The following is a 27883-nucleotide window of genomic DNA, read 5'->3' as shown; positions in this document are numbered from 1 at the left end:
AGCATCGCGTAACCGCATTCCGTATGATTTGATGACGCATTTTCCACGTCTGTGAATAAATTAAACTCCAAATAGTTCTGATAAAGTGATAAATGATTTATTACAAGAAGACGAACTATACGATTATAGAGAATTGTTTTAGAAGAATTATTACAAGATTTAAAAACAATTTTAAGTGAGTTAAAGTGAGAGAGACCTTTAATATTTATATCGACATTTTAGAGCATATTTTCAATATTAAATTAATAATTAATATTAATAAATAATTTAATTGTGTTCATTAAGATCAGTTCCTCAAAATCAAGTGATTATAAATGATGGTATATTTATCTTTCATGGACATCCAATTAGTCTAGTTTCCCATTACCCGATTCGCTGTAATTTCAGCGTATCCCGTATATAATGATTCACATACGCTTATAATTAATTATAAAGAAGCGACATTATTTACACACACGGTAGAACGCTTGACGTAAGAATTATTATTCTCATGATGCGAAGTATGACGATCCTCGTACATGTCACGGTTAAAAAATGATGATCGAAGTCTGGTAGACTGATTTTACGTGGTAATAATGGATACAGGTGTTTCTCGTAATTATTAGTAATTCACGCGCCATGATGCATAACGAGAGTGTTCAAATAGAACATAACAGAGGAAGCTTTTCAAAATCAATTTATCTGAATCGATTAAATGTGCGTAGCAAAATTGACCACAAAATTAATAGTATAAAATAATATAGAATGAGATAAAATCCTTCGAAATTGAATAAAGCGAAATCGATTCCAGATATTTTTTTAAATTTAGTACATAACTGAATGCTACAACGATTTGTACGTGTAAATGTATATTTAAAATCGACTTCTTTCAATATAATTCTCCTATTAAGAGGCCTGTAAGAAAGCTTTTTATTTCATCAACATATTGCTTATGCTTAATTACGCAGGTATTTAAAAAAATTATAATTGTACATTTAATACTCGTTGCAACGAGATTATTTTTAATCGCCGTCCTCACAATCTTTATTTAATAGTTTTGCGTTATTAAATCTGTTAATAAATCTGTTATTAACGTTGTTAACGAGTGATTGTAGGAAGTTTATAGTGATTGTGCGAATTAATCATTCCTGCCTTGAAGTAAGAAAAAATTTTATCAGTGCACAAAGAACTAACTTACGCAAAAGCGCACAATGAAGAGTCTTAGAAGTACAATATATACAAGAAGTACAATAGTTCAACTTTATAGATCTCTCTTTATAGATAACACTTAGGAATGCATTCCGTGTTATACGAGTTACATAAATTATACATGAAAATTATATATGGATTATGCATGTGGAAACACATAATCGTGAAAGATATATAAGATGTTTTATTATAAAAAAAGTAAAATAATTATTAAAAATGTAATAGTAAAATATTTTTTAAAACAAATATTAAAATTATATGAACCCATGTGTGTGTGTGTGTTATATGGGGGTCTACTATACATATGAAAATCATTTATTAATAAACAATATCATCTCAGGCTTATATAGCTTTATCTCCTAAAAATTTCTAAAATAAAAATAAATAATATCATAGTAAAATAAAGTGATTTTTGAGTATTATTATGGGTGAATTTGTTGGTGAGTGATTTTTAAATATAGTAAAACTATATGGATTTAAATGTGCTGAAAATTATGCGAATTTATGAAATTACAGTGCGACTTGGATATGGTAAAATTACGGATTTATTACGTAATAAAGAAAAAGAACACAGGATAGCGCTCTGTCATAGGCGCCCTCTGCTCAACATCTATTGCTCAACGTTCACGTCGGTAAATACAGTTGTCCAAACTCCAAACTTGTTAAATTACCAATTGATCGATCGCCGATCAATTGGAAGAAAAAAATAACGCGTTACGCGTGAAGTAGAATACATAAAAAATTAATTTAACTATGTACCACAGAATTTATGCTTACAATTAGAATTTTTTTTATTCTTTTCAAAAAAATTATTTTTTCTTTCTCTTCAATTTTCTCTTGAAGATAGAAAATCAGATGCACTTTTTGTCTTATTATTACAATCGCATTTTTTGGTATAAAAAATAACCGTTTTTTTCCTCTTAATTTGAAATAATAAGCACGACGAAATGTCTATCGTTATTGCAATGCGACGAATTTTGCCTGCAAATGCAGCACAAATAAATAAACATTACCGCCTTAGTGTTAATAAACGGATAAAATCAACAGCCAGTGTCAATCATGCACACAATACCGTATATAAATTCTATCATATTTGTTTTATTTCCAGCCGGTGTTTACTCACATAATATATTTTCAAAGAGTAAATAATTAACGTACAAACAAGAGTAAAAGTCACGGTTGTGATCATGACACGTGCGATGTATTTTTAAAACAATGAGAAGCTCAAACGAAAGCTCAGCGAAGTTATCGCGCAAATCTGATAGGCATACACGTGCACTGAATATCACACGTTATTGGAATATTCTAAGTAAATAGGGATCGCTCGAGTTTATCGCGTCTAATTCATTTCGAGACGACGATTTTTCGATGGCATTCCGGATGTTCCCGACGCTACCAGCATCCAGCGAGTATAATGGACACGGGAAACACGCGGGATGCTCGGTAAATAAATTATACGTGAACCCCGCGTCAGCCCAATATTACATGATAGACACGTCGTTTATGTATTTTAATTGCGATCAGGCGCGTAATTGGTTAAAGACAGATTCTCCTGGCTGTCTTGTTTTCCATCTTGTTTTCGCGTAATTTGAAGCGGTAATAATTGGACATAAGATAAGAGACAGTCTCTCCTGAACTGATAGAATCTTAAATTATTTCAACGTAACAACGTCACGAAGTACCTACCATCGTGATCAACAATTCGGTGCTTTCGAGATTCGTGTATGAGAAATCGCCTATCTATTCGGCGTAATGAAAAGTGGAAGATAAAAATGACCCCCATCAGAGCTAATAGATGCCGTAAGAATCGGTCCTAAATTAGGGACGAGTGTACGCTGTGGCAACGGCGCGGCGGCGAGGAGTCTCTCTCGCCTCTTGCGTCTCCACAACGCGCGAGGCGGACGCGCGCTCCCGGCGCAACGCTCGCTCGCTCGCGCCCGCACCGCGCGCTCGGTTCGGGTTCGGCGTTTCTATTCCTGGAGCGTGCCCGACTCCTCGTCTCGTCTCCGTGCTCCTAAGCGGAGGTGCCGTGCCATGCCATGCCGCGCCGTGCTCTGGCCCCGGCTACGAGCCGACGAGCCGAGGAACGTGCGCGCAGTGCGAGCGAGTCCGCCCGCGCGGAACCGAGCGTGTGTGCGATACGCGTTGCGCGGTGCGGCGAGGCGGGAAGCGGCCGCCGGAAATGTGCGTGCGCGCGCGACGAAATCGACGGGAGCGTGGACGTGGACAGGACGCCGACGACGACGACGACGACGTTGCCGCACGCCGACGAGCGCCGGGAAGAGAAGGCGGAGGCCGTCGTCGACGCGATCGCGCCGCGGCCACCGCGATTCATCGCGGCTGATCCGTGTCGCTCATCCGTCGACCGACCGTCGCGTCGCGCGTCGCGCGTCGCGGTCGTTGGTCAGCGACGAAGGACCGCGACTGATCTCACCGATCACGCCGACGGAATGACGAATCGCCGCCACCGCCGGTCGTCCACGGCGTCGCGACGCGCAGCCAGGCTTCACCGCCGGAAGTTGTCGGGCTAGAATCCTCCCGACGCGACGCCGCGCCGCGCCGCGCCGGGCCAGGCCGAGAGATCGGTTCGCCGATCGGCGCGCGTGCACCACGCGAGACGCGAGTGACAAGCATGAGAACGAAGTCGATCTCCGCTTTCCTCTCTCTTTTTCCCTCCAGCCGGTCGCGGATTGTCACCGGAAAACGTAGGTCCTCTTCTTCCCGGGTGCCTCGGGGAGAAATCTCTGTTCTTCGCGCGAGATTATAGAAGATTACGGATACACCGGGATAAACTTCCTTCGCGCGGTTATACGGGGGATTATTATAGAGATTTAATGCAACGCGCATATATCCGCGTGTCTCGAGCGCGCGATAAACGCTAATCCCGGCGTCACGTCGTTAGCGAACGTATACGGCGAACGGTAATGCAAGTGTAGGATGAAATTGTCGCACTTAATTGTTTATAATCATATTTTCGTGAAAAGTGACGCGCGAGATTTTTTAGCGTTTACCGTACTCGAGATGTGCACTATTAATATTTGCAGTGTCAAATTACACTCAATTTGAGTCATTTTTAATTGTTCTTCAGATATAGTCACTGATCCTCAATATGTCGTTAATTTAACCAAGTCGATGAAATAAAATCACTGTTTTGTGTTAAAATAATAAATTTCGACATACATAGTGGTTAAAAATAACAAAATGTTATTTAACTCAAAGTATTGATTTAAATTTCATCCTTGAATATATTTAATAGCGTGACGTTGCAAAATTTCTCCAACGTCAGGAATGTAACTTCAAGTATTTTAAATTTCGCCGCGGATCCGCTTCGCTTGTTTGAGGATCTGATGAAAGGTTACACCTCTCTCGACGTGAGGGGCGTTTTATCTGTTTGGCGAAGTCGCGGAAAAACCGCGTTTCGACGAAAATTACGCGGATTTCAATCGCTGATTGCCACCTCGGATATTTTCGGACGACCCTTGTTCGCGATGATGCATTGCTCGCGAACGTGGCGAGCATGCTGGACGAGTGACTCGACCGAGCACGGTCTCGTCCCGCACGGATTCCGCGTGTGTTTGGAATATCGGTCGAAAGGTCTCATCTCGCGCGGAGCCCCGTGTTTAGACTATCGGTCTCCCTTTACGAGAAATCGCGGGTACGGAATATTTTGAGAGAAAAAGCGCGCGCGCGAAAGAGTTCGCTCTTTCTTATATTTTCGTTTATGATATATCGAGTAAACTTTGCCTCGTCTTTACGACTCTGATGCGAGTCGTGCGAGCAGAAAAAAATGAAGGAGACGGATAAGAAAGACATGCCATTATCACTGTTTTACGCTCATTCCTCTATACTGTTTTCACCACTTAATAAAACCGGAGAGAACGAACAGTAGAAACAAAGGGAAACAAAGGGAAACAGAATTAAGTAATCTCGAACAAGTTTTGGGAAGAGTCACGAGAACGCGTGCTAAGCTTTTACTCCATCAGGATCAACGATGAGGGCGTGGTGAAACTTTTGATCCTGCTTCAACATTTAACGCATTTAGATTTTTTAAACAGATCCAGCGAAACTGATTTCTTTTTATTTGGAAGAAGGGAGTTTAACCTTTCCTTCCAGGATCCGCCAGTGAAGCTACGTATGATATATAACACATATCTCAAACTGCCAATTACGCACATTACCAAGTTCAACAAATATATAATTCATAAAAGACATGTGAATCCATTTGTATGATTTTCTTAGTGCCGAAAGATAAAAAAAGATCATTTCAAAGAAACGATAATGACACCACGATTTATGACACGTAAAAGATTCAGAGAGAGAATTAATATTCATTTCCCAAGTAGCAAAGATGACGTCTAGAGACGTCTTATCGACGTCATAGACGTCATTAAGACGTTATTAAAACGTCATTTGACGTCACTTTGCTACCTGGGTTAGTAAATAATTAATTTAATAAATTTACTAACCCTAATATCTCAGATTTCAATTAATTTAATCATTTTTAAGATTATATTTACGTGAAATATATTAAATACGTTTATTGACTCCCCCCTCTGGGTTGCAAGGCGTTTTGTAGGGACGTTCCCAACTCTTTATTCAATTCTCATCCAATACTATCCCTTCTCCTCTTACTTTAACCCTTTGGACCAACGGCTTAACGTATCTTTCCGAAAGACGGAGTGAAATATATTTAGTATGCCCTTTTATTCGATGTTTAGATAATGAGACTAGATATAAAAACATAAAATATGTATCTATACACGTGATCATTATTAATTTTATGAAAAATTGTTTTGTATAAAAATTTGGAGCTTGTATACTCCCTCGGGTGCTACACATTCTCACTACGCTTCCGTTATCTGAATTTATATTTTGTTTTTTATGTTTCTACATTGATAGCACCGAAATTTCCGAAGAGTAAGAACAATAACGTGTCCGCCGCGGTCCTTCGCACAGCGAACGGACGTCTCAAATCTCACAGTCGAACCTCCCGTTACTTCTTGCCCCCTGACTTATTACCGCTCGTTGAATTACATTCGAATTAGCGCGTTTCTCGCAACCGCCGCGAGTGCAATGTCGGCCACGAGTGTAACAATATATCTACAATTCTAATTTACGTTGTTCAATAAAACTTTCATTTGCTTCCTCATCTGTCTTCTTCAACGTCATCACACAGAGAGTATTTGAATGTCGAAAAGTTTGCGCTACGTCAAAAGAGACGAGATATATACGAGTTGGAACGTAACGCGAGACGAGACACGCGGTCGAAAGCTTTCTTGTCCACCTTTCCACGTTGATACGTTGATCTTCGCCGTTGTATCAATTTAAACGGCTGTAAATGTGTCGTGAGCGCCATTCGTCATCGCGGATATCTTGATTCGCGCGCGATACCTATACGCGCGGACACGACGGGCCCGGCCCGCACGATGCCCGATCTGATTCTAATCGAATAACGCCGCGCTGCACGCTTTATTTAAATCCGCGCCCGCGCCCGCGCCGCCAAACGCGCTTACTACAAGCGCGTCAGCGCTAATTCACAAATCCCGGTTACGAGATCGCGCGTGAACGTCCTCTATATCGGTCTCTCCTCGGCGATTGTCTTGAGTATCACCTATTAACGGTGATGTATCGCTTCCGTCGCTCTTCGCGCGTTCCTTCATTAGTAAATATCCGAAGTGCCGTTACAAACGTTGCGTAATCTAACAGCGAGTTATACAACTCGAGCAGTAAGAATTTTCAAGTACCCCCAGAGTACCCCCGGAGTCGTACATTAGGCTCGTATTTTTGTACGTGCGGAGAGAAGTGGACACGCTGGACTAATTTAGCTATTTAGGCTACACGTACGTGTTATCTTCGCGAGGTGCGGTCCATTAAAACGCCTTGCATTCTGTACGACACGTGTAAAAACTTATAGCGGGCTGTTTCTATTGATTATAATTTAATTTTGAATTTTAATTACTTTCGCAACAACACCCGTTAATTAAATATGATATTGTTTCCCAATTTACTCTGTATAGAAATTTATATATTGTCTCTAAAAATAAAATCACTTCGCGTAATATAACATATTTAGACGGATTTAGACGCTTATCGGATTGTATCCTTGATTTTCTGCAAAGGCTTCTTTTTGTTAGAACCATCACGGATAAAGTCCGGCGAGCGATGCCGGCAATTTGAAAGACTTTGCGCGATTACCATCAGCGCTTTTCAAGGTATGTCTGCAATGGCATCTTAAAGGGGTAACGGCTAAAAAAGTCGGAATGGCATTGCCATAGTCCATACTTAATACCACTGCAAAGAACGCGGATGATAAACATTCTGAATGAGCTCGAAGGGGGCGAGAGGGGAGCAGGACGCATTAAGGCTCGATTTACACCGCAGGGGTGATCGTGCGCGCGGATCGGTTGCGATTCGATTAAACGTTCTTGGAAATAACATTACGATAGAAAATGTCTAGCAGTTTACAGTTAAAGTCAAGATACGATCCCACGCGATAAACGATTATTCGATTCACACTGTGCAAAACGATCACATTGCTCCAAATATTCCGATATAAGTATTCATCGACAATCGTGTGGATCGAGTTATGATACGATTCCGCGTAACGAATCCTCTCCGGACCTCTGACAACGGTATCGAATTATTGTTACGGGGTCAAATCGCGCCACGCAGTTTCTTATCCGAATCTTTGTCGCATATCGGATGAGACAAGTCACTGGCATTCGTCAAATTATACTCAATTTGAATAATTTTTAACTATTCCTATATAGGTCGCGCTACTGCTCCTATTCAATATGTCGTTGGTTTGACTGAAACAATGGAGTTAAAATAATAAATTTCGACACACATGGTAGTTAGAAATAACAAAATGTTACTCAAAGTATTGATTTAAGTAAGGTCACGCTGTTTTAGTCATCCAATGCGTAGTTGCGTAGTTCGAATTATGGGACTGTCTAATTTTGAAATCACAATCCTGTCTTTTGACCGGAACGACCCTCGCTCCCGGGTGGTGTGAATCCATCCTAAAAGTGCTATAGACGCGCGGAAAACGCCGAGAAGTCCCTTTTAGCGCACCTCTCTCTCTCTCTCTCTCTCTCTCTCTCTCTCTCTCTCTCTCTCGCTCGCTCGGTTCGTTTTGCCCCCAGGTATTTCCGAGGAGCGCTTACCCACATTATCCGCACCGTTTGCCGCCGGGCGGTTTCGCTCGTGGCGGCGAAGTGCAGTCGCATGCGTAAACGCTAAAATAGAATAGCGCGCACGTCAAACAGCATTACGGGCCTCCTAATTTCTTGCCTAGCCCGGCTCATTTTCGGCGGTACAAATGGATGGCGAGGCGCGTCATAACGCGCCGATATACGCCAACTAGGGGGTTAGAGGGGGAACAAGGGAAAAGGGGGGGAGGGGGTCGTATCAAAGCGGATGTGCCTTTGAAGTGGCCGGTGCGTTAATTGCCGCGGAGTTTTCGATCGTTTCTCGCTTACCCGAGCCCGCCGCCGGCTCGTGGCATTAATGGGACTCGGGGGGAGGGGGGGGGGAGAAATTACGAGAGAGAGAGACCCCATCGCGCGCCGGTTATAAATAAAGCGGGGGGGGGGAAGGGGGGCCCCTCGAGCATTTCGCCGAGACTTCGCAATCCCCTGTGCTCGTTGTGTATCCGCCGGTACCCACTTGTCTCACTTATCATCCGCGATACTCCCTATCGCTCAGCCGCATCTGGAAAAAGTTTCTCCCGACTACGTTCGCGTCTCGTATTTACGCCGCGCGCGTTCGTTTCTCATCTCCGCGAAGTCAAATAAGAAGGATGGGACTGCGGATATCCGCTTTGGAGGGGAGGGGGGAGAGGGGAAGTGGAGGGAGCAACGCTAATATTCAAGAATTAACTTTATCTGCGCTCAGCCATCGCTGTGCAGTGACTTAGCAGGAAATTGATGGCTAATTGGTCGGACGGAGAGTTAAGTACGTGAATTGATATTGGTTCTTACGCTCGTCTATCTGAAATCGCAAACTGAAAATATGGAGATAATTATATATGCAAATTAAGATTATGTATAAATTATAACGCTCTTAAGTTGATTAATCAGAATGCGCTCGCGTATCATAAGCGAATCGCGATACAAACACGACTTATTGGATACGTCCGTAGAATTTTACACTTCATATTTTTGCAGGTATTGATAAGCAGGTGGAGTCTATCTCGATTTTTCCGTAGATTTTTCTCGGGGAGATTTATGTAGCACTACCGATGACACGCGAGAAGAACCATCAGGGTTATTCGGAATTTAGTCTGGAAAAAAAAAAAAAAAAAACGTTAATGTCCAACATAGATTGTTTCTTTACGTTTCGAAGCGTTCGATAATTTTGGCACGTTTTAACGTTTCTCATTTCCATTTTCACGCGGTCACCCCGTTAAAACATCGACGGACCGCGCGCGCAAGCGGGCGCGGAAACAAGTGTAAAATGTTTTATTTTCCCAAAAACGTTTCAACTCTAAAATGGTTACGGCGAGCGCATCCTATCTTGGCACAGACCCAACAACACAACTTCACCGAGTCGAAGAAAACCCTTATACTTTCGTAACATCGACAAAGAAACCGCCGCGGCTGTCGAGTGTGCATAACAGTATTTCTTCGTTGAGGGAATTGTTTAAATTTCGCGAACGTAAAGCCCGGTTTTCGGATTTAACCTCGACCCGGGGAAGCACACGCGATAATTTCGCCATGCAGTTCATGAGCAAATACGGTTTCATATCGGCAATACTTTATCTGGAAAATAGTCGGTCACCGGTTCGTACTTGATCTCGAAATCGTTCGGAAACAAAATCGGAAATAACGCGAACTCACTTGGACGTATGAGAATTTGTTCGCGAATTCGTCCGGCAGAATTAATCCGGCTTTTACGGTGAACGCGTAATCGGATCTTTTATACTTGCGTGAAACTAAATTGAATCGCTTCTCTACGGAGCGTGAAACGCGCCGCGGAAGACGAGTCGATCTTTTTTGACAGCTCAATTTTGAAAGCCCTACCTGTTTCCAAGAACAACAATAAATATATTTGCTGTGTTCGAGTATGTGCACAAAAGTCAGGAAAATTCTTACTGTATTTTAATAGTTCTTATAAAAGAAAGGAAAATAATAAATGTCAGCAAGGGTTTTTTCGTAAACTCCGAGAGAACCCTTCCCTTTTTAGTAATTTAAGTAATTTTTGCAAGAGGAAGGGTGTATTTTCTTAATACTGAGTTCTTCCTTTTAACGTATGCTTTTCTTATATAATAATTAATTTAATTTATTATTTAATAAATATTTATCGTGTTCGGGAAAAAGTGCACAGAAGCTAGGAATATAACTTATTTTAACAGTTTTTGCAAAAGAGGAAATTTAACAATAAACGTCAGCAAAAGAGGATCTTTCCTTATAATATTGAAAGTTTTCTTTCTTTATAATACGTTTTCTTATAATGGTCAATTTAATTAGGTTTTCGGGCAGAAAACATCGTAACGCAACGTGAGCAGTCGCGAGCAGATATTTTCGTGCGCTTTCTCCGAAATTTTCCGAGACGCGTCACTCTCATCGCTTTATGAAGGAGGATGTTTCCAAATTAGACGACAGCGTCAGGCTTTCGATAAGACAAATCATATCCGCTCCCCCTTGACATTTTCAAAAAAAAAAAGGGAAAAGGAACGGCGAGGGATTTACGGTGACTTTATTGCGGCATCAAAACGTAAGACGAGCGACGAAACACGCGAGCGGGGCGAGTCGTAACGATTTTTCGCGCTTTCGCGGACACTTTCCGAGAATACCGCAGTACAATTTTTGGTAACCCGCGAAGGACTCGTGTAAACATTTCAAAGCGCGCAATCTTGTACGGTTGCGATCGTTTCGTATAACTTTTACCTCGTGCAAATGACAGCGGAACCCCGTAAAGAATCTGAGTGAAAACTCTCCTTTTTTTAGAATACCCGAGGGAGATCGTGAGATAAGATATTTTAAGAGACTGCATCTCTCGCCGGCCTGCTCCTTGCTCGAATCGAAAACTCGCGGAGATGCGCGAGATCGGCGAATCTGCGCGTGTCACCGAGGCCGACGCGGTGTCACACCCAGTATCTGTGTATTCGGACAGTCAAGATTGGAAGCTACGATACGAACGTGAGTAAGAATACGAGAAGAATGCGCGGGAGGACTATTGCCGCAGGAATAGCGGATTATTCGAAGAGACCCGTCAGCGTCGATCGCAACGCGATTCGGCGATCGAGGGATCGTCGTCCGTACGGCAAACTTTTCCGAAGAAAAATCGCTCATTCGTCGAATAAGGCGGAGTAAATGCGAAGAAGGAAGAGAGATACGGAGCGGTGAGAGGATTGTACCACGTTTCTTTACGGGAAGAAATGTGAGATTGGCTAATGTCGTTCAGAAAATTTTAATGCCAAAGATGAACAATAGTCGCTACTTAAGAAGACAGTATTTATAGCATTAAGGATAAGATTTTTTTTAAATAATGCATAAGTCGTAAGAAGATAATATTTCACACGGTTTTTGATCGACCAAAGGATCGACCAAAGATAGAATATATAGATCTATCAAAAATGCCAAAGTGATTATTAAAAATGCGATGCAAATAAAATATGTACAATATATTTTTTGACGATCAAAGAAAGATATTTTCTTGCAAACCAAAAAAGGACCGCAGAGACAATAATCGAAGAAAATGAAGTAAGTGATAAAGTGAAATAGATCTCTTTTTGAAAGAAAAATCTACAGAGAAGTAGGGAAATATATAAACGAAATAAGAAAATGTGCGCAGTTAACATTTTTTAGCAAGATCCATGCGCGTTTTCGGGACTTTCGTTTCAAGTTATAGGTTCGTGCCGTGCTTGGAAGTGAAAAAGTGGACGAAAAGCGTAACTTTAACGCGGCTGAAAAACGGTCTCGAAATCAGGAACGGTGGAAAATATAGAGAAAGAACGAAAGAGCGACGTGGAAGGACGCGAAGTCCTGCGGCAGCGTTATTCCGGGGACCCGCCGTGGCCCGGCGTGGCCTCTGATCTCTTATTTCGGTATCGTTCTGATACCAAAATGCTGGACATATTTCGCGGTCTGAAGAGTCTCATAAAAATCTCGCACATCCACATCGACAGCGCCGTCTTCCGCTTGCATTACAGCCTGACTGTGATCCTGCTGATAGCGTTCTCCCTGATCGTCACAACCCGCCAGTACGTCGGCAATCCCATCGACTGCATACACAGCAAGGACCTGCCCGAGGACGTCCTGAACACATACTGCTGGATACACAGCACGTATACGATAACCGCGGCGTACCGAAAGAAAGAAGGCCTGGAGGTGCCCTTTCCCGGCGTCGACAATTCCAAATCGTATCCCGAAACCGAGCGAAAGGAGTACAGATACTATCAGTGGGTCTGCTTCATGCTGTTCCTCCAGGTAATCGATCGATCATTGATATATGCCGTTTTTCTTTTCGTTCGGCGTACTTGACCCCGACCTCTTGTATTCGGGTGGAATTTATCGTTGATAATTAAATATATGCGCGAAGAATTCAGATATCTTGATTTGATTTAGCAGAACGTTTAAATTTAAACGTAAAAAAAAATAAAAAAAGATAGATGTATGCATACGTATAAATATATGCATGTAAATGCGTGTAATATTAACGAGTAAAATTTTGAGAACGGCAGAATAATATACTATTAACAAGTACCTAAAGCTTTGGATGGCTGAATAATAATAACAAGCTGCCGACTGCGCGAGTGTGTGTGACTAACGTGATATATGTCGTGGCTGTTTTTGCAAGTGCGGATATCGAAACATTGCCCGCACGCAAAACTGGCCGCGCTACGCAGAAATTCGTAATTCGAAAATCCCATCAAAATTTATACGCGTCTATTTAACGGCAAATGTAATAGCGCGCGGATGCCTAACTGATGCCTTTCGCGAACGCGAACGCGCACCTTGTCTATTAGACAAGTGAAACATCAAGCACACACACCCGCACGTTTAGCGTCGAATGTGCGGTTTTGCGTACGGGCCATAAAACGTACCGGTGCTTTTAGCGCTGCACTCGTTTAAGCGTTACTCGCATCCATCAATCCCTTCCCGCTTGCGCTCGAGCCTCGAGCGACCTGCACACGTCGCTCCGCTCAAGGCTTACCATCTAGTCCATTGCCAAGAAAGAAACCTTAAGTATAACAATACACACTAAACTTCGTCATTGAGGGCTGCTCGTGCGATCGCCTCGTGCGCTCGATCAAAGACGATTACGATCAAAGACGGTCGGACGATCGCGGACTGTTTCGCCTTTTCGGCCCCGGAAAGTTAAACCGTGTGCCACGTGCACGGTTGCATGATTGGCGTCATACATTACACAACGCCGTATACGTTATAAATTACATAATTTACGTAACTTGAAAATATGTATAAGTGCGAGCTTTGGCGCGATAGTAACATCTAATATGCAAATTATTCGGAAGAAATACGAATGTCGCAGTGTAGACGATAATGTTGCCATTAAAAAGCGGGTATCGAACACTCGCTGTCGCCTGTCGCAGCTAATTATTTCATAAAAAAAAAAAAAAAAAAAAATCGTTCGTAGGAAAGTTTGGGTGAAACGGGTTAATGGCGTGCGGCGCGAACACCTGAAATAGCGATCCGTAGTATTTTCCTTGTGCTCTCGCGTTTCTTTCATGCTACTCGCATTGATGTCTCAAAATAAACTCAGTCGACGACGGCCTATCCCTCTACGAAGGTTCTCTTTCTATTTCCTCGTCTCCCTTCGCCGTGTGTTTTTTCGCCCGGCGTCTCAAAGCAAACTGTACTGTTTACAGCGAGTAGTCGCCGCTTTTTTACTGATGTAATTCCCTTACGCCGATATATCTGCTCACGTATTTCTATAATTATCGTTGAGCTAATTTATATAGCCGTTTATCGAACAATGAATTTTATCCTGCCTGTTATATACGCGCGTGTATTCCGCCCGCTCTTTGCCACGTTTACATCGCGTAACGTGTACACCACAAATGTTATTTTAATCCTTCCGTAATAAATAGTTATTTATTTAAAAATTTTGTTTAAATATATATATGTAAAATTATAAAAAGTATTGAAAAGCTCAGATATAAATCACCTACGAAAAAAGATGATCTCTCTGACGGAGAACGTTAGGGACGAAAGAATTAACATTCTTTTCAGTTTCTCTGATTGGACGATCACGTTAACGACTGCGAGATTACTCGAAATCCCGCGGCTAAAAGAGCCGACGAAAAGGATGGTTTAATGAGCACCCTAGCAGATCAATCCCGGTTAATCTTAATAAGAACGCGAATATCTCATCGTGTCGATCATCGTGTTTTTATCGCTCCCTATTCTTTGAGGGGTCCGGGAGGAGAAAGAGTTTAAAGGGGTGACGACAAATGCGGCTTCGTGTCCACATTTTGGTCCGCCGAAATGTTCTTTTACACATGGTAATGGCGCGCTTAATTTCGTTGCCTGGAATATGTGGAGCGCGCCGCACTCGTAATACGGTCGATTAAGCCGTATTTTCGATGATGGAGATCGCCGAACCGCTTTCTACCTCCCATCCGCGATACAATTAGAGCGATGAGCTTACAGGAATCCGTTGCTCTCATACTTATGGATAATGTAACCGTCGCGTCATGTAACGTAACGAGGAAAGATAAAAAGATTTTAGGAAACGAAATCTCACGTCTCACGGCCATTAATTACCTCGCTCTCGGATATTCTTTTCTTGACCTCGGAACAAAAATAGATTTCTCCCCTGATATACGTTATCGCGCGAATTCAATTACGCGCACGTAAAGTTTGCTCTAAATATCTCGCATTATAAATGTTTACGCGTCAATGTAACGTCAATCAATGTACCCTATGCATCAAAATTTTCTTCCGTCTTAATTTTGACCTTCGAGAAACGTCATCGGGGTGCGATATATACCGTGCGCGATGACGCGACCGAGCTTTATTAATATTCATAATTCTGTCATAGATGATTTCGGAGAGATGTGCAGAATCTCGCTGTAATATTAGACCTCGTGGGCTCGTTTCAAACTTGGCAACAATATGACAAAATTGAAAACATATTTCTTATACATTGAATGTCAAATAGTTTCGGTGTAACTATTTGTGCATTATATCAGACTCGTGACACTATGTCAGATTGCGGATAATACATTTTGATATTTCGTCGATCAGCCTTCGGCTGATCATGCTGACCCAGACGCTTGCAAGATAATATAAGTTATGTGTTTAGTATCGAGGTCAAGGGATGCCTCTCAAGTCCGGTCAGTCTTCTGACAGCTTGTATCCGAGACTCACGTGCGTGTTCCTTTTCCAACTTCGTTTATCGTTTTTAATTTCTCCTTCGTAACCGTTCTGTCCCGTCTAAACTTCGGATTAAATTAAATTCTACCGCAAAACAAAGTGGATGGATTTATGCATTAACTGCGGCAATAAATAAGAATGAAAAATAAGAATGAAAGTGTGCGAACAGTTGGAGGTGCGAGAAATATAAACAATAGTTTTCTATTAAAAATTAAATAAAGTGATGAATATATAAATAGTGTTTGTATGCAATTTTCATGATCTTGCGTTTGTAAAACAGCCTTGTAATTTGTAAAGACATTTTTAAGGATGAAACCTGTAAGAAAATACATATGGCAAACTGCGTCAATTCTTTTCCTTGATACAACTATAAAGATGAGAGGAAATCAGCACGTGTTACATATAAGGGAGAGAAGATTAAAGCTCGAAGACTAATATTTTATTCAAATATGAAAGACAAAAAAAAAAGAGAGAATTGAAGTGAGAAGAATAAACGAAGGGAGTTAAAGCAAATTAAAGGAAAGCCAGGAAAGTAAACAGTACCATGTGATTTTTACGACGGCCCACAAAATGTATACAGTGCGTACACTCCGCCTTTAGTCCAATCTCAAGATTCGATAGAGAGCACGAAGAGAACTATGCGGGTGGTCCACTTGTACGATTGTAATTGTGCTCTTCCAACGATTTACTCCGTATCTATTTTCGACGTTTTAATTGAAGCGATAATGGCGTCCCTGCTTCTTTAATAGTAAAACATAAGTTCGGATCCGAGAAATCAACTTAGAAATAAAATTAAAATTCGCGTCAACGAAGGAGAGGTGTATAAACCAGTATAAAAATCATATACTTTTATTCGATATTGCTATCTCGAGCCTCGAGATATTCAAATGAGCCAGGAAAGACTAAAAGCGATTCAACATCGTGCAGTTTGTTCAAAGGACTTCCAATGGGATCGAGACTACTCCGTGCAAAAATAGAGTCAGCTCGCTGGTGAAAGAAAACGACGAAGAGGACAAAAAGGACGGAGACGTCGCGAGAGGGATTGCCAAGCGACTTGAGCAAAGTCACTCTCCCTCGATCCCCATCTGTTTAATATGACGCTGATGCTCAAAATGATCGATTTGTTTGGCTCGATTCGATCGCTTTTCAAGGTGCACAGGATCGCCGAGGACTCGATGATATTTCGGTTGCATTATCGCGCCACGGTGGCGGTGCTGCTGGCCGGTTGCCTCACCCTCGCCTGTAAAAGTATCTCCGGCTCGCCGATACACTGCGAAGCCACTACGGCCGTGGACAAGGCCGTGCTGGAGACCTTCTGCTGGCTTCACACCACGTACAGCGTGGTACGCGCGTTCAACATGAGCATCGGTCAAGCCGTGCCTTACCCCGGGGTGTCAAACACCAAGGGCGAGGGAGGGCACGGCCATGCGCCCCACCCGCTGATCAAGCAGCACAAATACTATCAGTGGGTTATCTTCCTCTTGCTACTGCAAGTAAGAAGCAATGATCTTTTATTGTCCTTTTGCATCTCTGTCGACCTTTCGTTATACCCTCTTCTCTATTTTTCATCTCTTTTCTTATCTTTTATTAAATTTTATTTTGTAATTATATATACACTTTTCTCTGTAGTAAATGCTAACAGTCAACGACTGGATTAAAGAATATTAGAAATTTTCATAATAAATATCATTTTTTATTTATCCCTATGCGTGAAATATCCTTCTTGCAAATTATGTGACTCTTTGGACATCGATTAACATTTAAATCTTCTTCGAGCGCTTTTAATTTTATATATGAAAAAGCGGAAAGTGTGTTATTTACATGACGAAACACATGCGAAAGCGATCGAATGTTCATATCTAAATTAAGACAGTTCAGAAAATGCAGGAATGAATCAGTATCGATGAGCAGCATACGATCGGCAAATGCGTGTATTCGTTTATCTATGATTGATAATCCTTGTTCATAACGTCAATACATAAATACAGGTTACGGATAGTTGTGCCTTTAAAATGCATATGTACCTTCGATGCTATCTTTGATCATACCTCCGCCTCCCATACCTCAAGCATTACTCGTCTTCGCGCACGTACAATATCGTTCTTTTTCTTGAGTCACTATCCTCTATTTATACGTCCGATGTTCCTACAACTCTCTCGCTCTTAGATTAATCGCGCATCCGCCTTTTATTTTGCAATTGATTGCTGCGTATCTGAATGTGTTTTCTAAACAACGTTTGACACAAAACATCCATAACATACCGCTAATAAATTGACAAAGCACACCGCTAACATGATTAACGTTTAATAAAATTGAAAATGTGACGTAGTATACGCATGCTTTCGAAAAACTAGCCTTTCAGTCTTATAAAGATTTTACATCTCCCAAAATTAATAACACTTTAAAAGAAGTTCTTATTCACAAAACAACAAGCTGCAAAATAAATTTAGGTATACATAGAAAGTTTTCCAAATAAATTGTTTTGTTCAAATAAGTAATTTTTGATAATAGCTAAATAAACAATACAACAATGCATCTTAATAAAAACATTTCATTAAATTTAGTAAAACACGCTCTCTGTTGATTACATATATACATAAATTTATATTTAATAGCTTGAAATTAGTTATATTTTACGTTACACTTATTTTTACGCACTGTTAAAAGTAGCAAGAAGTACACTTCTTTGTCCCGTCTTATTATATACTTCTCTCTCTTCGTTTCTTTCTTCTCAAATGCTTTAAGCCTTGTTTTAGATAAATTTATTCGGGGCAAACGTGACACATAGATGCTACGCATCGGCCGGGAATCATGGCGAAATATACACGATTCCTTCTCTCAAATAAATATTTTTCGTTATAAGTATATATTCGTACATAAATTCGTTCAATTCGTCTTATTACACGTCTAATTTTGAATTATGGTTATTAGACTTCCATTGTAGAAGAAAAATATCCTTATAACAACCTTTTCATTCTTCTGCAAAAGTTTCATTTTACACAACTAAAAATATATCTTATAGAATAATATTTTATAGAATTCTCAAGCTCAGATACAATTTGCTTGTTTTTCTATAATACATGAGCATTATATGATTTATTGAAAGTCTACGGAGAATCAATTACGACGTTACTTTCATTTTATTTTATTTTGTATTATTGTATAAAAAGAGTAAATGCGTAATCATCGATGTGTTTGAGCCTATTTGCATATCTAAAGGAATTTATGCAAATCTACAAGTTTGAACATTGAAAGGGATTCGAGATATAAATGTCCTTCCAGCGGGGCAGCAAATGTGGTCGCAGTTCGATCCTAGCTGGAGCAAGGGAAGAGAGAAGAAGAGAAGCACACAGATCTATTTTCGGTCACGCATTTTCCTTTTCTCTTTACAACGCAGGCGTTCTCCCGCGATAATACTAAAAGCTGCGAATCGTACAATCGGTCTGACATGCGCGTTTATTTTATGTTTCTTCGTAATCTCGTCAAGAGCGAGGTCAGACCACCCATTCTGAAAAATCTTGTCGCCGATGCGTAAATCATCGTACATTAAGGTTATTGAACGAGTTATATAACATTCATTACATTTTTATACAATCCATATAATTCATTTTTGCAAAACTTTATAAGAGAGAAGTTTAACTTCCTGCCATTTGTCGCCGTGACTTTTTCGGCTTTATAGGTATAGGTACTAATGCGGGTATTAAAGTACTTTTTAAAAAGCTTATTATTTTAAAAGTTGTCGTAAATATCGCTGTAAATAAATTATCGTTTATATTATATAATTTTACTCCGGTTTACTGAATTGTACTTTATATAGGCTTTACAATAGATTTTATATAGAACATAGAATTTGCACCAATATTACGCAATTATTATACAGGGAACGCTTAGTATTCTCTGCAACAAAATTATACCGTCATTTTGCACCGTCATTTGTCTCCAAGCCAAAATAATAAGTCGTTTCTGCGCTTCTCAGAAACAATGTGGCTCGTCGGAAAGTACGTTTTGGGAAACCCATTAAAGTTCCGACGCACGTCTTAAGCACGTACTTTCATTAACAATCATCCGAGCTTTCCGTAAATTGCAATTTAGCTCGAATTTTCTGAACACTCGCCAACACGTTGTAAGGGGGTAACGCGCGACGAGCGTATACGTATCTATATTCGATCGCGTACTACGGCAAGCACGACCCGAGGCCCCTGGCGATAAGCCAGAAAGCTTTATATACCGTGAGAAAGGGTTTACTCCCACATATCGTGGTCTCGATAAGTGCATTGACATCGCTTCGGAAATTTCTAATGTGAGATAAGATTGCCTCGATTCAATTAGCTCGGATTACCCCTCCAGGCACGACTATTAATCTGCCATGTATTCTGAGATATTATCGAATAAAAATATTACAGGAAGTTAATAAAATATCGCGATAAAGATCGCGTGCGATAAAACTTGACGATGGACGACGCAATCTTCCGACAGTAATATGTTGCGTGATCTATGTTAAATGTTATCGTATATACGTTGAGCGTTAATTCTTAATTTATAACCGAGTTATGAAAAAAAAGAGTGTCGGGCTGTTAAAAGTCCAGTGAAGTAACGTAACTAATAAGTTAGTTAATTGCAAATTAAATTTTGCCGTTAATTCGTTACAGCGCAATTACATTATGAGTAATGGCCGGTATGTAATTTCGTACAACACCCAGATGCCTATAATCGTGATAAACAGCAATAACGATATGAAATAATTAAGCTCGCGACATACTCTCCGCCTTTCGAAAGGAGGTGCGACCGACAGACTTAACGGCCAAAAATTCATAAAATAGGATTTCATTCGCATATACGTGCGAGCGGCCCCCGTGCATTGTTTTAATCAGCAATTATCGGGCGCGAGATACAATAATGATAACTCCCTTCGCGTGCTATCGCGGTCGGTTATGCACTGGGGTACGTAAGTATAGAGATCCGCCTCCCACAGAACTCCCCGTAATATATCAGCCGATTGGCCGATTCGTCGGCGTATTTATTCACTCGGCACTTTGCTCGCAGGCGATCCTCTTTTATACCCCGCGCTGGCTCTGGAAGGGCTGGGAGGGTGGCAAGATTCATGCCCTTATGATGGATCTCGACATCGGGCTCTGCTCCGAGGTGGAGAAAAAGCAAAAGAAGAAAATGCTGCTCGACTACCTCTGGGAGAACCTTCGCTTTCACAATTGGTGGGCTTACAGGTACTACCTGTGCGAGGTCCTCGCGCTGCTGAATGTTGTCGGTGAGTAGCCCACCCTCCTCCGTTTTTTTTTTCGGTCCGCGTCGAGTCAATGTTTGAGCTCCTCGATCAACAACGAGGAGTACGTTCCCGTCGTGATGTCGTAACACGAGCGAATTCCGGAATTTGCGGACCCGTTAGGCAGCGAACGTCACCGCGTATCTTCCGTTTACGATCGATAAACATAAACCAGTTATGCGGTTAAGAATAATGGTATTTAAAAGCGTTTCACTTTCGCTGCTTTCAAGATGCATATGCCCGCGCGGATGAGATTAAGAAGTAGATTTCTTGTTGTTATATATTTTACGTTGTTACGTTACTATAGGTACGTACATTGAATAAATGTTTAAAAAATATATGTGTTCCATTATTTTATATTTTTTTATCTTGTTTCGTCGATAATGTCAAGATAGCAGATAAAGGCGCCGTAAAAAATTAAACGATTAAACATCTGCCGAATCGTTCTTAGTTAAAACATTCAAACTACACAAATTTTTAAAGCGTCAAAGAAATATTCATGTTTGTGTCAGTCTTGATTAAGTAAAATCTCGAAATTCGCGTGCAAGCAGTTATATACACCTAAAAACGACACAAAAATTAAATTTCTTTATGAACGCGAAGCATTTTAACTACGTTAACAAATTTTCAAGATTGTGCAACGCGCAACAATGCAATCATTTTCATAGAAAGGATAATGGGATTCAACGAGCTATTTCTAGACTAGCTCGTCCGCGTTAATTTTACAAACGCGCGTTATAAGAAAAATGAATGCCGTATAATGAGCGGCGAATGAACGAATGATTCACGGTATGTACAAGTTGGCAGCGATACAGCTGGCCAACCGCTTGCGCGAACTCGACTACCCGATTTGCTATGAGATAGCTCGTCAATTTTATTCGATGTCTATCGCGTTCCAATTGCAATGTGATATGATTATCAACGTAAACGTGTATGAGAATATAATCGTTCACACGTATGAATCAATCAACTATGAAAGCTATATAAAAATATATGTATATCTATATACATATCGTGTAATTTGATTAAATGCGAAGTTATGATTCGATATTATTACTCAATATCGTGATTTAATATTTTAAAACTTAAATACGAAATTGTTCTAAAATATATTGTGAATAGTTTTTATAAGCGACTGTCGAAGTTCCTTCGAGAGAAAGACAGACGGGGGTAACGGAAAATTGTAAAGCAACGAGCACATTGTCGCAGGTCAGATGTTTCTGATGAACCGCTTCTTCGACGGCGCCTTTCTGACCTTTGGCATCGACGTGCTCAGATTCCTCGAATCCGATCAGGAGGACCGAGTGGACCCAATGATTTACGTCTTTCCACGAATGACCAAGTGCACCTTCTACAAGTACGGCGTCAGCGGAGAGGTCGAGAGACACGACGCCGTCTGCATACTGCCTCTGAACGTCGTGAACGAGAAGATCTATGTCTTTCTGTGGTTCTGGTTCCTTTTCCTCGGCGTGCTCAGTTTCTTTACGGTTTTATATAGGGTCAGTAATGCTCGGGGGAAAAAAATACCTTCGGTATTTTGTATCTTGCAAATCACATCTGCGAAAAATACAATTTGTCTCGCAATCGATATCTTTTATTTAAGCATGCCACTTAAACTTCTCAATTTTTAAGTCTATTATCGTCTGGATGATAAAATAATATTCGTACTTTTGTTATATCTTCCGATTACAAAATTGTAATCCGTAATAATTAATGTAACAATGCAGTTAACTCTTTTTTTTTTCTTGCAACGTAATTTGCTATTTGCCCCGCAGATCCTAATAATATTTTCGCCGCGCACGAGGGTCTACCTGTTGCGAATGAGGTTTCGTTTGGTACGGAGGGACGCCGTGGAGACCATAGTGCGTCGCAGCAAGGTCGGCGATTGGTTTCTCCTCTACATGCTGGGTGAGAATTTGGACACCGTGATATACCGAGACGTGATGCACGAATTGGCGAACAAGCTCGCCTCGAGGCACCACCACGGCGGCGTACCGGGAGTGAAGGGCGAGCTTCAAGAAGCCTGATCGAGGTGAGCGTCTTCCCTTGTTCTCGTTCGCGCTCGCGTAGGTGTCCGGTTGAACAACTTGCTCTTTATGACACTGGCATTTAGAAACGTATTGAATTCTTGAGCGATCGTCGGCGTACACATCTGCCTACGTGATATTACTTATACGTGCTCGCGGATAGCGCTCGTATCGTCGTGTTAGACGGATTTGCTTCCATTACCGCGGCATTATCTGAATCGCGAGAAACGGCGCATGACCGCGGTATCGTGCTCACAAAAGTGTTAATTTTATACAGAAAGTACAAGTGCGATATTTTTGTCAGTATGCAAAAAATAAACACGTGATTTTTTTACAGAGTTATAGAATGTGTGTTTCACAGTCGCCGTGTTGCGCTTGGTTATAAAATTTTATTCAACTTTATTCAAATTTATTCAACTTCGAGATACATATTCTATCCAATAATATATACGCATTCTCTCCGAATAAGCACGAATTGAAGGATTTGGATTTGGAAGGAAACGTGTATTAAAATACGAAGTAATACCGATTATTTCTAACGAGTTATGCATATATGGTTCGTGCATTATTATTTTAATTCACAGAATGATTCCAAATTTATGAAACGATTCCAAGAGAATTCTGAGAAATATCGTTGTTTATATTCTTTTCAAATATCATTAATATTTCCATTCCGAAACGCGGTATGAGTTCCAGTCCAAAGTGATTTCGCTTCGAAAGCGCACCATCAGTATCGTTTAGCAACGTAACGGCAAGTATCTCCGGACGATCTACGCGAGCCGCCTCGTATGAGAAAACGATGCGCGTCGGGCACGTGCGCGCTCACGATTTCACCTGCCATAACGTAAGCAGCCCGGAGACGCGTGTCCCGGCGCGATGTCCGTAGATCAATTGAGCGTGTCCGATACAATCTACCCAATCGCTTCATGCGCGCCACGAGTCGGACGATTATTGTTGCAGGTTGCCTCGGAGGGTCGGCACGTTCGATTCGCCGCCGGTGCCGCTGCCGCTGCCGCAGTCCTGCCCTCGACCATCCGCATCGCGCGGTCGCCGACGCGTCCGGGGACGACGCGGGACCTGCGATCGCAGCCGGAGCCTGAGAAGACGAACCGACGGGTCTTCCACGGGGATCCGCGGGCCCGGTCTCGCGAAGAGACGCGTTTTTCCCTTCCGCCGATTGTTGCTCGTCGAACTCGAGGCGATGCGACAGCGATAGCTGGATGCCGAAGACGCGCCCGCGGAGATAACAATTTGCAATGAGAAAGAGACAGAGAGAAAGAAAGAGACACGCGCTTTCGCTAGTCATCCTCAACAATCGGAAACCGACCATAGTTTCGGCGAGTTCAGCGATCTCGATGCTGCAGACACAAGCGAGAATATTTAGAGGAGACAGTAGGGATGCGCCAATTGTGTGTGCCTTTTGACTCCATGAAATTGAGCGTTTATAGTTCTACGCGTTACATTCGTTATATATGTTTTAAGATTTATGCGCATTCCAGAGTCCGGTATGAACACAAACTGTACAAACGGATATCGTGCACGCATCCAAGTTTTGTTATATTTTTCTGAAAAGAGGGAAGAGATCACCCCGTGATCTCCCGTCTCTTGTATTATGTTTCTCCATCTTATCTCTGCACGTTTCCACTTTCTCCTCTACTTCTAGACGACGCGTAAGCGCGCGGCGGTTGATGCAAAAGGTGCATTCGGCCGCGTCCTGCTGTAGCGCGGAGGAACTGAACTTGTCGAAATTACATACCGGTTCCAGTCCTCGGTCGCAGTCGGGCAGATTCAGCCGCGGCGGTGGCCTGCGAACGAAAAGACACGAGACGCGCGGCAGCGATGAAGAGGACCAAAACTATATCGCTGGCGTTGCTGCATTCGGCAGAAGATGCATCGTCCCTCTAGATAGCGACACTCGTTAAAAGACACTTCGGCAACGGCGGTGCGGGTCATCGAACGTATATCGCACCGGCCGATCGTCGAGGGTGACGCCGACCAGAGAGATACTTCGTGCCTTCGTATATTGCTCCCGCGTCGCCAAAAGACAGGATCGCGAAAGAATGCCAGACATCGAATGTATCGTCGCACGGGGTATCTTGCTTGTTTTTGCGTAGCTCACTTTGAATCCGCCTTTAGGACCAGCGACTGAAGAATCGAAAAACAACGAGTTTCTCGTGGGAAATTATGAGCTTACGTTCTTAGATGACAGCTGGTCCTATTATTTTTCCATACATTTGCCACATTAAAGAATGTTTTTAAAATCAATAACTGCGAGAAATTGAGAAACAACGTGAGTTTTTCGCGAAAATAAAATTGTAAAGTTTTCTATGAATTACATTCTATAATGACAGCTGGTCCTATCGGTTTTTTTTCCTTATTGTCACGCGAAAGAGGAGTAAAGAAAATCCCCATGTGCCGATAAACTCGATCGGGTCTTGGTAAGTTAGCTCTAAGTTGTAGAGAGCGTCCGGGATGCTATAAGTGAACGTATAATTGTTTCGAACTATTTTAACAGTTTGATCCGTGCCGTGTTTCGCAAGTATAAGTACTAGATAAGGGAGATGAAGGAGGAGGGAATTTAATTACTTAAAGATTGTGTAGCCGTATATCGGACAACGTTACGACGATCTCTTTTGATGGAAAGTTTGGATTTGTATCTTTGAAGAAAGATTCTTCGGTCCATTTGCAAGAATGTAATATGTAGTTTATAGTCACTATACTTAGTCTACGTCTACGTATAATTATCGATCGCGCGAGTTCATCTATTGATACGGACACACTGCCACCGATCGGTACGATCGATTTTGCTGTATCTGTCTTCGTTCTATTTAAATGAAGATAGCGTCCAAAATAAAGGTACGTTTTACCTTGAAACTTTAAGAGTTGTTAATTTTGTGATATTGATTAACGATTCCGAAATGCTATCACGTTTTTATAAGTTTATGATGTTATTTAATTTCTTTTGACGTTTGCAGTTTATAAAACTTCTGTCGACGATAATGTGTCAAACTCTAAATGAATAGTTTTAATAGTGCATTACATCTACGAGCAGCTTAAAAGCGTTAATTATTCTCATTTAATCAATAAACGAAGATTTTTTCTGAAAGTGAAGAAACGAAGCTTTTTTCTTTGGCTTACCAATTAACTTATGCTCAAACATTTTATTTTCTCCATTTTTTTCTCTAGGTTTCTCTCATAATTTTCTCAATTATTAAGCACTAATCACACTATTATGCTTAATAAAATATTTATCATTGCAACGAGGAAGAAATCATAGTTAGATGCATTATTTTATGCGATGTATATTAACGCTATAAATATTTGTAATAATAAATTATTTTTGTCATTTCTTGTATTCACACGTTATTATTTGATACAAATTTTTATGAAAATATTTCTATGTATTTCTATATATAAATTTATTTTCCGGGCGCAATCAGCTAAAGCAGCAATTAGCTTCCTATTTGTTTTACGCTTCGATAACATTATTACGACATTATTAGCACAAGATTCGCTAAAACCGTCTCTCGATTGCCTTTTATCTCAATCCAGGAGTTTACTCCAGGTAAGTGAAAACGGAGGGGGGGGGGAATACGTTCGTTTGTCGAATGACTTATTTTCATCGAAATACAGATGACGTTCAGACTTAGGGTAAAATCGCGTTCGAGTACAAGACACGCGCGCGGGATAACGATTTCGAAACGACTTGGAATATATTCGAGCGCGTTGCGCGTCGAGCCCGCAGGACTTTGGGATGCGCGTTGCCATATTCGGGAATGCGACGGCGAGAGAGGACCAACCGGTCCGTTGCCCTCCTCTGCCGAAGAGTTCGCCCCGGACATCGCGAAACTGTCCAGCCGCGGGCGATACCAGGCGATAAGTCCGGACACAAAGTGGACTTTCGTAAAAAATTAGAACCTAAAGAAAGCACCTCGCTCGCGTGCTTTCTTTCGACATCGCTCTCGAAGTTCGAAACGCTTCGGCAACTCCTATAGCACATTTTTGCGTGTTTTTGAAAGTTACTCCACTTTTAAATGTTTTTTTTTAAATAACATATTTGCTAATATTATTATACTAATAGAAATTTAAAAAAGTTTAGTGAGATAATTGAATTGGAAAATAAGAAACCACATATACATATATAAACCTGAGATTATGCTAATTCTTTATTCGATCGATTTTGTTTCCGCGAGACTTCAGTTATGTCAGATCTAATTATATCATTAATAGCAAGAGGAAATAAGCGCGCGCTATGCAAATTGCGTTTCTTGGGTATGTATTTTTCTCTTCCCGTCAAAATTGAATTTCGAATCTCTCCTAATTGGTCCAAGGACGTCGTGTGCGGGAAAGTGAAGGGTCATCGCGCGATTCGGGTTTTTAAGCGACGACATAACGCGACGACGTAACTTGCGTCAGCGGCAAGTGACGCGGTAAAAGTAAATCGACATTGCAGGAGGGGAAAAAAAGGCAGCGGTGCGCAAACAGAAATCCGACGAACGACCCCGCGTGCATTCGTCACGGTATAAGTACACGCCGGCGATGCACGCGGGAAACGCCGCGCATATAGGTGTCGCGTTTCGCTCGTCGTGGCGGAGCGTGAAAGTCGCTTTACGGGATTTCTCGTGGGATTCGAAAGCGCGGCCGACGAATTGCGACGGGAAGAAAAAAAAATAGTAATTTAGCGATCGCGCGTTACTCGCCGCGCTCTCGCGATCTCTCTCGGTCTCGACGCCCACGTATCGCGTCGCGACCGCGAGAGAACGCCTTTTTAAAGGGACTGCGGCAGGCGAGTCATGCCGCATAATCGTTATGCAAGGATGATCGTGCGTATCCTAGATGATACGTCGGTCCGCAGCACGCACGCGTTGGACAGAATATACGATCTTCTCTGCGCGGAGTTGCCAGCGGCTTGGACTATATTAAACCCCGCGTCGCGCTTTAGCATACGCGATGCGACACGTAGATTAACTAACTCGAGGAAGAGTGACGTACTCTTTATCGAAATAGTCCAGAAAGTTAATACTTGTTTGACACTCACCGGGAGAAAC

General features: G+C 41.6%; 3 protein-coding genes across 11 annotated transcripts in view; 2 read left to right on the top strand and 1 right to left on the bottom strand.

Moving 5' to 3' along the window:
• LOC143900397 (uncharacterized) overlaps positions 1-27883 on the bottom strand; it is a 141710-nt gene that overhangs the window by 48354 nt on the left and 65473 nt on the right. The window lies entirely within an intron of this gene.
• Positions 3266-25935, top strand: LOC143900297 (innexin shaking-B-like). The gene is made up of 6 exons (XM_077411474.1): positions 3266-3893; positions 11139-12620; positions 20574-20793; positions 22018-22307; positions 22584-22840; positions 23796-25935. The coding sequence occupies exons 2-5, from the start codon at positions 12258-12260 to the stop codon at positions 22833-22835; spliced, it is 1125 nt and encodes a 374-aa protein (XP_077267600.1). The 5' UTR covers positions 3266-3893; positions 11139-12257; the 3' UTR covers positions 22836-22840; positions 23796-25935.
• On the top strand, positions 15966-17188 carry LOC143900345 (innexin shaking-B-like). Its single transcript, XM_077411570.1, has one exon. It carries the CDS (start codon positions 16625-16627, stop codon positions 17186-17188), a length of 564 nt encoding a protein of 187 aa, XP_077267696.1. The 5' UTR covers positions 15966-16624.

Source organism: Temnothorax americanus, unplaced genomic scaffold, assembly GCF_048541705.1.
Source record: "Temnothorax americanus isolate GAGA-0224 unplaced genomic scaffold, ASM4854170v1 Scaffold3, whole genome shotgun sequence".
NCBI lineage: Eukaryota > Metazoa > Arthropoda > Insecta > Hymenoptera > Formicidae > Temnothorax > Temnothorax americanus.
Note: the sequence above shows the minus strand (reverse complement) of the source record. Positions and strands in the feature narration are given on the sequence as shown.